Consider the following 10,819-nt stretch of genomic DNA (forward strand, 5'->3'; position numbering starts at 1 on the left):
CCCCGATTACATGTGTGTGACATACACATCCAACCTAATGGTGACATTTGATACTGATATTGATTATCGATGATTCCTTGTAGCTGCTGGTTGGTGCAATATAATCTGTCAGTTCCTGTGTGCACCGTACAGCCTATTAATTATTAATTAATACCATCTATAAAGACTAGACTGGGCTGATCTGTGCTCTGTGTCAGACACATCACTGACCCCATTGAGAGACGAGTGCTCAATAAATCCATCCCAACGTTCCTTGAGGGGAGCACAGCCAGGGAGCTGCTTCAAGGCGCTGTCACTGAGATATTTCCCTTTGAAAACCCTGGGTGGGAGGGAAACACACCCGAGCAGATGGCAAAATTAAAATGATATCAAAGCCTTGTGGAATGTGGGTTAAAACATGGGGTCTCTAAAGCTATAAATTGGTCAAAGCTTCACCAAGTGAGGCAAAATGATGGTGAATCGCACACTGATTTTTTAAACAGGTGAAGAGAAACTGCCATCAAATATACAGATGTGGATCCTGAGTCAGTTGATGGCAAAGCACATCTGGTTTTGTTTTGTGTGGGTCAGGCTTCAAATGATATAAGAAGAAAGACAAAGGGAGTTGAAGACATGGATAAACTGCTGGAGGTCACCTGGAAGGTGTTTTGAGACAGGGCCCAGCTGAAAGAGTTAATCCCAGCCTAGCAAGAAGGCAACTCAGGAAAAGTCACCCAAGAAAGCTTCCCCTGTGGAGAAGGCTCAGAGTGCATCCTGTAAGAAATGGGAGCATTGGAAAAAGGACTGTCCAGTGCTGAAAGAAAAATCATCAGTCCCTGTTGTAGCAGCGGTGCCCAGCAGGGAATAATGAGCATTGACTCCATGATTGCAGCAGGCTGATCAATCCCTTTGTTGTACCATCCTTTACTACTAAGAACAACCCACGGCCCTTGCCTGACAGTCACAACACACATGTGGATCCAATTGGCCAATCAAGCCAAGCAACCATCGCCAGTGGCCTGTTGTTCTGGTTTGGAAGTAAAAGCTGTGAGAGACTCCAAGTCAAAAATACTATTTATTAGGAAAAGGGAACAAACCCAAAATACATGAAATACAAGAAAAAAAGGTATATAAATGTATAATGTACATATTAATACATAATGTACATATGTATCTGAAAGATACACATATGTACAGAGATATAGATAAATCTAAAATACATAATGAAACTTTACACTCAGTTCTCACTTAAAATTAGTTCTTGTGGTACACAAGGGGTTTCCCCATCCTTCTGCATTATCCACCCAGTGTAACCAGGTCCTTGAGCAAAAACCTTCCTGCTCCAATTTGGGTGCCAAAATTATGTACTAGTTTGAATGCAAAACCACTGAGTGACTCCAAGTCAAAAATACTATTGATTTGGAAAAGGGAAAAAATTCCCAAAATACATGAAATACAAAAGAAAAAGATATAGAAATGTATAATATACATAATAATGTATAGAAAAGATATATAGATGAAAATATATATAGATATAGATATAGATAAAATAGAGAATGAGACTTTACACACAATCCTAACTTAAATTTAGGTCTCCTTGTGGTGCATAAGGGGTTTCCCCGTCCTTCTGCATTACCCACCAAGCAGAATCAGGTCCTTGAGCAAAAACCTTGCTGCCCACGCTTGGCGCCAAAATTATGTTCTGGTTTGAAAGCAAAACCAGTGTGACACTCCAAGGCAGAGATGCAATTTATTAGGAAAAGGGAAAAAAACCCAAAACACATCCAATAATGCAAAATCAAAGCACTGACAGAGTCAGAATACAACCTGACACCCTGCTAGTTAGCGTGGTGGTAGCAGTCCAGATGAAATGGTCTTGTTGAAGTGGTGATCCCATAGAAAAGATCTGGCAGCTTTTGTCCTCTGGAAACCAGTGGGTAAGGGCTGCCTGCTCTGTCCCAAAGCCCAGATGATATCCAGGTGGGGGATGCTGAGCTCCTCCCCCTTGGGCGGAGCATCTCCCAATGGGCTGATATCGTTCTGAGTCATGATTGGTCCTTGATTGCCCATCAAACAGAAATGGCTCCCGGAGGGAGTTATCTCTGCATCATGATTTCAGTTAGTCAACCCTCACTAAGATAGGGACTTTGCAACTGTCTCTGAAAAATTATTGAATAGAAGAGGTGGACGATTTTAGATTCATTTTGGGAAACATTGCCGCTGTTTTGATAATTACTGTTTTCCTTTCCTCCCAGCTTCACTTGCTCCCCTGCTCTGATTTTCTCTGAAAAGCAATATTGTGTTTACGTAGTAACAGTGGCAAATAAGTTGTCCTCAGCTGTCAAACAGGAAACTACAATTTGTGTGTGACCTGGAAGGATTTCACGGTAACGTCTTTATTGGTTTCGGATTGGAAGGTTGGGGAAGCTGGGAGCAATCTGTGAGATTTTAAACGGGAGCTGCTGCTCTGTGCATTGAATTGATGGGTTCATGTAGGGATAGAGTATCAGTAAATAAAGGTAATATAGAAAGTAATCTTACCCCCTAATGAGTTGCAGCTGAGCCAATTATTAGAGATTAGGAGCAGGCCTGACTTTAAGAGGCCACACCTGTAGCCAATAAGGAGAGTGTTATAAAAGGGTGGATTGGTTGGCTGAGGGAACTGCAGTCAGTTGGCTGCTGCGAGGACAAGGAAGAGTCAGTGCCTGGAGGAGCTGCCTACAGGAGAAATCAAGCAGGTACAAAACCCAGGCAATATGGAACCCTTGCAGTCTAATGACAATAGAACCTTTGCGCTATAATGACAACAACTGGTGGCCCCAACGTGATTCTGGAGAAGGATTCGGGATGAAAATATGACCCCGCAGATTCGGGAGAAAAAGGACTTCAATACTGAATTATATTACCCCGTGGATTCGGGACTAAACTATATGACCCCATAGACTGGGGAAACGGGACTCAACTGTATGAGCCTGCGGATTCAGGAAAAAGGACTCCACTGTATGACCTCATGGATTCGGAAATGGAAAAAGGACTTAAGTATCAACCAATGTGATCCTGTGGTGATTCAGGAAAAAAGACTTAAACATTAAGCAACGTGATCCCATGGTGATCTGGGTAGAGAAAGCAACTGTCAGAACTGGAAAAAAAAAATAGTTTCATTATTCAGTACACTGTGTTTATTGATCGGTAAAATGTATCAATTGCAGCTATTAATGTTTGTTAAATAAGAGTATAAAAGATTTTGAGGATAAGTACTTTGTAAATTGAGAAAAGCTGCAAAACTGAGCCAACACTTGGAAACATATATATTTGTATTATAATATGTTGTCTCAACATTTGTATAACTATTAGTTCTGAATGAAATATATGAATGTGTCATAATGTTAATTTATTTGCACGTCCTTCTAGAAATGCTGCAACTCCATAATTAAAAGAAAAAGGGGGAATTGTAGGGGGATAGGATATAAGTAAATAAAGGTAATACAGAAAGTAATCTTATCCCCTAAAGAGTTGCAGCTGAGCCAATCCTTAAGGATTAGAAGTAGGCCTGATGTTAACAGGTCGCAGCTGTGGGCAATAAGAAGAGTGTTATAAAAGGGTGGATTGGTTGGCTGAGGGAACTGGAGTCAGTGGCTACTGCGAGGACAAGGAAGAGTGAGTACCTGGAGGAGCTGCCTACAAGAGACATCAAGGAGGTACAAAACTCCAGTGATATGGAACCTTTGCAATATATTGACAATAGAACTCTTGCACTGTAATGACAACAGATTCATTAACAGGAGATCAGGAAAAACCATAAACCAATGCCCCTCCTGGTGCCAGCAAGCTCTTGGGGATGGGAATAGAATACATTCTATATTGGAACCTAGGACAGGGCCACTAATTAATAATTCTCTGCTGCTGATGGGTAATTAATTATTGATTACCTGCTGTTCATGGGCCATTATTCTCAATTCTCTGCTGTTAATGGGCCATACAGTATCACTGCATGGCTGATGGGATGACATCATCCCATTGGGAGATGCTCCGCCCAGGGGGAGGAGCCAAGCATTCCTACCTGGATGGAATCTGAGGTTGGAACACCACAGCAGCCTTTGCCACTGCAATTCCCAGAGGAGCAGCTTTCTTCTTACTTTTTTATTAACTTATTTAAAATTTTTGTCCTTTTTTTTTCATTATTGTTATTTTGATTATTGACTTGATTTTTATTATTTTTATTCTTCTTTGCATCTTATTTTTATTTTGTTTTTATTTTCTGTTTCTTTTTAACTTTTATAATTTTTTTATTTTTAATTTTCATTTTATCTTATTTATATTTTATTTCTATATTTAGATTATTTATTATTTCATTTTGGATTTTATTTTAATCTTAATTTTAGTTTTCTCTTTAATTTTATTATTTTGTTTTTAATATTTTATATTTTATTTACTTTTATTCTTCATTTTATTTTTATCTTATTATTGTTATTATTTGCCTGAGAGCCTTTTAATTTCAAATTTATAACAATTGAGAGACAGAGGGTTCACATTTCCCATTTCAGGGGTCTCCTGCCTTCCTCAGCACACACCTCTCTGTTCAAACCAAAACACACCAAAGACCCCAAGATTCCACCAAAATACCATAACACACCACAAAATTACACCAAATCACCCCAAAAATAGCACCAAAATACGCTGAAATCCCATTGGACCCTCAAAGTACCCCCAAATCCCATCAGGGACCCTGAAATTGCACCAAAACACCACAAAATTACACTAAAATACCCCAAAATCCTGTCAGGGATCCCCAAAATCCCCCATATCTGTTCGTGGACCCCAGATTCCCACAAAATTGCCCGAAATCCAGTCAGGGACCCACAAAATCCACTCAGGGGCCCCCCAACATCCCCTCGGGATGCCCCAAACCCAGTCGGGAACCCCCAAGATACCTCTGAACCCCCTCAGGACCACCAAAATCCCTCAGGACGCCCCAAAATCCCCACCAGAAACTTCCTCAGAACACTGCCAAGTCCCCTCACCACGCCCAAACCCCCTCAGGACCCCCAGGTCTCCCTCAGTGTCCCCCCCAAAACTACTCAGGCACTCAAAAATCTCCTCAGAATCCATGCAGATTCCCTCATGACGCCCCCAGATCCCCTCAGGACCCGCCAATCCCCTCCCAACCCCCCAAAATTCCCCCCTAACCCCCTCAAGATCCCCCCAGATCCCCCCAAACCCCATCAGGACCCTCAATTCTCCCTCAGAACCTGCCAAAATCCACCCAAAAATCCTTCACGACGCACCCAGTTCTCCCTCAGGATCCCCCAAAGTCCCTCAGGACCCTCCAGATCCTCTCAGGATCCCCCAAATCCCCTCAGGATCCTCAATTCTCTCTCACGACCCCCCAAACCCCGTCAGGACCCCCCAATCCCCTCAGGATCTTCAATTCTCCCTCTCACCCCCCAAAATCCCCTCACAACCCTTCCAATCCCCTGATGACTCCACAAGCCCCCTCAGGACCTCCTGTCCCTCACAACCACCCAAGGTCCCCTCAGAACCCCCATTTCTCCCTCAGGACCCCCCAAATCCCCTCAGGATTCCCCAAAACCTCTCATGACCCCTCACATCCCCTCAGGACGCCCCAAACCCCCTCAGTTTCCCCTCAGTACCCCCAAAGCCCCTCACATCCCCTCAGCCCCCTCACAAACCCCCTCCAAGCCCCCACAGTACTCCCCAGATCCCCTCAGGACCCCCAGTTCTCCTTGAGGACCCCAATTCTCCCTCACGACACCCCCAAACCCCCTCAGGACCGCCCAAATCACATCAGATCCTCTCAAATCTCCTCAGGACGCCCAATTCTCCCTCAGGACTCACCAACACTCCCCGCAATCCTTTCATAACCCCTCCAACCCCCTCCTCACGCCCCCCACTTCCCGCTCCCGGTGCTGACCGCTGTCGCCGATCCCGCGCTGCCGGGGGCGGTCCCGGGGCTCCCTCGGCGCCCCCAGATTCCCGCCCCGCCCCCTGCCCCCGCGGCCTCGGCCCCGCTCCGCCTCCGCTGGGCCCCACCGGGACCACAATGCCCACAATGCACCGCGGTTCTGCCGGAAGCGGCCACTTGACGCCGCCACGGGAGGGACTTCTGCCAGTACTTCTGCCAGGCACAGCACCTGATTGGTCCGCGCGGCTTCGGGCGCTTCTCGCCAGAGGTCTCGCGAGAGAAGCAGGACGCCAATTTGAGTGACGGCATCTCTGTGGGCTCCTAAATGCGGCCGGGAACGGCAGAATCCGCCTGGAAATGGCGAGATGGAGCCTAAATCCCCTGGGGATGGAGCCTAAATCCCCTGGGGATGGAGCTAAACCCCCTGGGATCGAGCCGAAGCAGCCACCCATGCATTGGAGCGGTACCGGAAATGGCGGGCGGTGACGTCACCGCGCCGCCCCGCCCTTTTGGCGCTCCTCGCGCCACGGCTCTGCCGCCGCTGCGGGAGCCGCCAGCCGCGCCGGTTCTGTCCCGGGACTCGTTCGCCACCCGAGCGTCCCCAGGGTGTCCCCAGTGACGATGGAGGCCAAAGAGGTGCGACAGGAAAGGGGAGAGGTGACACGGGGGGTACCCGGCCGGTAGCGGGGACAATGGGGGAGAAGGGACATAGTGGGGGATCGGGGGACACGGGGGGTGGCGATGGTGGCAAAGGGGACAGCAGTGGGAGCGGGGGGGTGGCAAAGTGGACAGCAAGAGGGCAGGGGCTGAGAGGGGCTGGGAGGGGCTACGAGGGGAGGGGCAGGGGTGTCAGGGAGATCAAGAGGCTGACAAAGAGATTTACGAGACAAAGGGGAGCCCTCGGGGACAGAGGGCCAGGCCAAGAGGCTGTAAGTGCCACCAGGTCCCTGACATCTCCCCTGTCCCCTCCCCAGCTGTCCCCAGCCCTGCTGCAGCCACAGGTCACCGTGGTGGCCACCCTGGGCGAGCTGCTGGACACCATGCCCAGGTGGGACGAGGTGCCGCTCAAGTCCCTAGAGTACCTGTACTCCAAGCTGGTGGACTTCAGCAGGAAGCTCAGGGACACCACGGAGTCCATTTATGACACCTGGTGGCACCGTGATGTCACCTCCAACAATAAAGCCCGTCCCGCCTCCCTGAGTGGAGCTCTGGCCGCCTATGAGAACACCCCATGGACCTCCTGGGACTGCGTGAAAATGGTGGCCAGGCACTGGCTGGGGTCGGCGGATAAGTGCCTGGAGAACAGCACCGAGCTGGGCAGGAAGGCCACCGAGCTCCTCAACACCTGCAGGGATTTGGCCACTGAGGCAGCCACTGAGGAAGCCACCGCCACTGCCCGGGCCAGGGAGCAGCTGGGCCTGGCTGCCCGTGATGGGACAGCTCAGGAAAACATGGTGGAGCTGGGTCAGGCCCTGGGCAGGGAGGAGGAGGCTGAGGTGGTGTCCGGGCATGGAGCCCAGGTGAGGAGAGAGGCCAGGGTGGCTGCCAGCGAGGCAACAAGGGCCACCATGGTGAGACAGCGGGTGGAGGTGTCCCTGGAGCTGGTGGAGCATTTGGTGACTGCATGTGACAAAGCCACCGCCTTCCCCCGGGAGCTGCAGCGCAGGGTTGGGGACATCGTGGTTACCCTGGAGGGGACAAATGAGGTGTCCCCCGATGTCCCCAAGGACTTGGTGGCCAAGGTGGCCGTGGCCGAGCAGCTGTGGGAGGCCAGTGCCTGCCTGGTCCACGATCACCTGGTGGGGCCAGTTGATGACATCACCAAGTGCTTGTTCACTGGTGGTCCCACCAGCCCCAGTGCCTGCGGGGTGGCCGAGCGGTGCCAAAGAGCCATCGAGGACATCCCAAGGCTCCTTCGACCTCCGGAGTGTCCCCGAATCTTCCCCAAGCTCTCCCCAGTGAGCATGGAGCCCCAAAAGGTGCCACTGGGACGGGGAAAAGGGGGCAATGGGGGATGGGGGAGGGGGTGGCGGGAGAGGACGGAGTCACAAAGGGGATGGGGGGAGGAGCAGGAAGTGGGGAGGTGACGGGGGAAGGAAACACGGAGGGGGAGGGGCAGTGGGGGAGGGAGGGACACGGGAGGGGAGGGACACAGGAGCTGGGGGGGTGGCAGAGGGAACAGCAGGGTGTGGCAGGGGCTTCAACTGTGGCGGCAGGGGGTGGCACAGTGGAGAGCAGCGGGATCACTGAGGTGGCAGAGGGGACAGCAGGGGAGTGGCAGAGGGGACAAGACACCGACAAAGGGACAGAGGGGACAAAGGGGAACCCGGGAGGACACAGGGGCCACCACAGGAGGCCACAAGTGCCACCACGTCCCTGACACCTCCCCTGTCTCTTTACCAGCTGTCCTTGGCCCTGCTGAAGCACAACATTGCTAAGCCCTTCCAGCACTGCTGTTGCGACTCTGATCTTGCTGACGCTCCCACCTCCCTGTGCCCGGCCCTGGCCGCCTACGAGAACATCCCATGGACCACCTGGGGTGAGAAGGGACCAGGTGACAATGGTGGCCAGCGAGTGGCACAGGTCGGTGTCCACGTTGGAGGACAGCTGGACCCAGCTGACCAGAGAGGCCACCAAGCTCCGGGACGCCTGCAGGGACATGGCCAACGGCAGGGGCATCACCATGGCCATGGAAGAAGTCTCAAGAAAGGGCATAGAAAAGGCCTTGGGGGGGGCCATAAGAGAAGGTGTCACAGATGTGGGACAGGATGTGGGAGGGGCTGTGGTGGCCAAGAGCCAGGCGAGGGGAGTCAAAACGATGAGACAGCAGGCGGAGGAGCCCCTGGGGCTGCTGAAGCACCTGGTGATTGCATATAGAAAAATCAGTGTTCTCCCGGCAGCTGCAGCGCGTGGCTGGGGGGATCACAGACACCATAAGGGGGACAGGGGAGCCATGCCACCATTTCCGCGCTGCTTTGGCAGCCAAGGTGACCAGGGCTGAGTGGCTGTGGGTGGCCAGCAGCCTCCTGGCCAGGGACCACTTGGTGGGGGCACTTGGGGACGTCCACACCATCTTCAGGTGTGGTGACCCCGATGGCTCCATCGCCCGAGCGGTGCCAAAAAGCTGCCCAGGACAACCCGAATCTGCTGCAGGGACAGTGATGTCACCAATGTGAGGTCATCAGGGCAGTGACATCATCGGGGACATGCCTGGCATCACCTGTTCTCTTCCCCCAGCTCGCCATGTAGGGTTTGAAACAAATATAGGGAATTTTCTGGGAATTTTCACTGAAATTGACCCAAATCCTGATGGGAATTCCCAGGGTAATGTCACTGGGGACACTCAGGGACATTCTGGGGACACTCAGGGACAGGGGTGAATGAGTCCCATCAAGAGCTTCCAGCTTTTCACTGTGCCTGCAGCAGAGATGGGTTATAAATGACACTAACTGGCTTCTGCATTCCTGTATTGGCTTTTCCGCATTGTTATGAATCACCAGCAATTTGATTATGGAGGGGCTTTGACAGCTGGCCTGCAAGCAAAGCTGAGTTAAGAGAAGAAGTAACAATTGATGGTTACTAAATGTATCCATAGCAAGGGAGATGACAAGGCCGTCAGCATGGAAACGATTGGAAAAGATAGATGGAAATTTTTGTTAGCTACACTATGTGCCTAAGTACATGTGTATACGTGCCTTATTAAATTTCTGTAAAACTTTTGCCAATTATATTGATGCTAATTGCTTTGCACCAATTAATATCAAGCTTTGTTAAGAGTATATAAACTGGAGAACATGCAGAATAAAAAACTTTATCTTCTTCGGCCCCGATTACATGTGTGTGACATACACATCCAACCTAATGGTGACATTTGATACTGATATTCATTATAGATGATTACTTGTAGCTGCTGGTTGGTGCAATATAATCTATCAGTTCATGTGTGCACCGTACAGCCTATTAATTATTAATTAATACCATCTATAAAGACTAGACTGGGCTGATCTGTGCTCTGTGTCAGACACATCACTGACCCCATTGAGAGACGAGTGCTCAATAAATCCATCCCAACGTTCCTTGAGGGGAGCACAGCCAGGGAACTGCTTCAAGGCGCTGTCACTGAGATATTTCCCTTTGAAAACCCTGGGTGGGAGGGAAACACACCCGAGCAGATGGCAAAATTAAAATGATATCAAAGCCTCGTGGAATGTGGGTTAAAACATGGGGTCTCTAAAGCTGTAAATTGGTCAAAGCTTCACCAAGTGAGGCAAAATGATGGTGAATCACACACTGATTTTTTAAACAGGTGAAGAGAAACTGCCATCAAATATACAGATCTGGATCCTGAGTCAGTTGATGGCAAAGCACATCTGGTTTTGTTTTTTGTGGGTCAAAATTCAAATGATATAAGAAGAAAAGATAAAGGGAGTTCAAGACATGGATAAACTGCTGGAGGTCGCCTGGAAGGTGTTTTGAGACAGGGGCCCAACTGAAAGAGTTAATCCCAGCCTAGCAAGAAGGCAACTCGGGAAAAGTCACCCAAGAAAGCTTCCCCTGTGGAGAAGGCCCAGAGTGCATCCTGTAAGAAATGGGGGCATTGGAAAAAGGACTGTCCAGTGCTGAAAGAAAAATCATCAGTCCCTCTCATAGCAGCGGTGCCCAGCGGGGAATAATGAGCATTGACTCCATGATTGCAGCAGGCTGATTAATCTCTTTGTTATACCATACTTCACTACTAAGAAAAACCCATGGCCCTTGCCTGACAGTCACAACACACACGTGGATCCAATTGGCCAATCAAGCCAACCAACCATCGCCAGTGGCCAGTTGTTCTGGTTTGGAAGTAAAAGCTGTGAGAGACTCCAAGTCAGAAATGCCATTTATTAGGAAAAAGGACAAAAACCCAAACTACATTAA

General features: G+C 49.8%; 1 protein-coding gene across 1 annotated transcript; it reads left to right on the forward strand.

Moving 5' to 3' along the window:
* The first annotated feature begins 6,413 nt into the window (after positions 1-6,413).
* LOC134432707 (uncharacterized) lies at positions 6,414-9,725 on the forward strand. Its single transcript, XM_063181598.1, has 3 exons — positions 6,414-6,538; positions 6,877-7,881; positions 8,306-9,725. Exons 1-3 carry the CDS (start codon positions 6,524-6,526, stop codon positions 8,777-8,779), a joined length of 1,494 nt encoding a protein of 497 aa, XP_063037668.1. The 5' UTR covers positions 6,414-6,523; the 3' UTR covers positions 8,780-9,725.
* The last annotated feature ends 1,094 nt before the right edge of the window (positions 9,726-10,819 follow it).

The sequence above is a fragment of the Melospiza melodia genome, assembly GCF_035770615.1.
Source record: "Melospiza melodia melodia isolate bMelMel2 chromosome 7 unlocalized genomic scaffold, bMelMel2.pri SUPER_7_unloc_1, whole genome shotgun sequence".
Taxonomy (NCBI): domain Eukaryota; kingdom Metazoa; phylum Chordata; class Aves; order Passeriformes; family Passerellidae; genus Melospiza; species Melospiza melodia.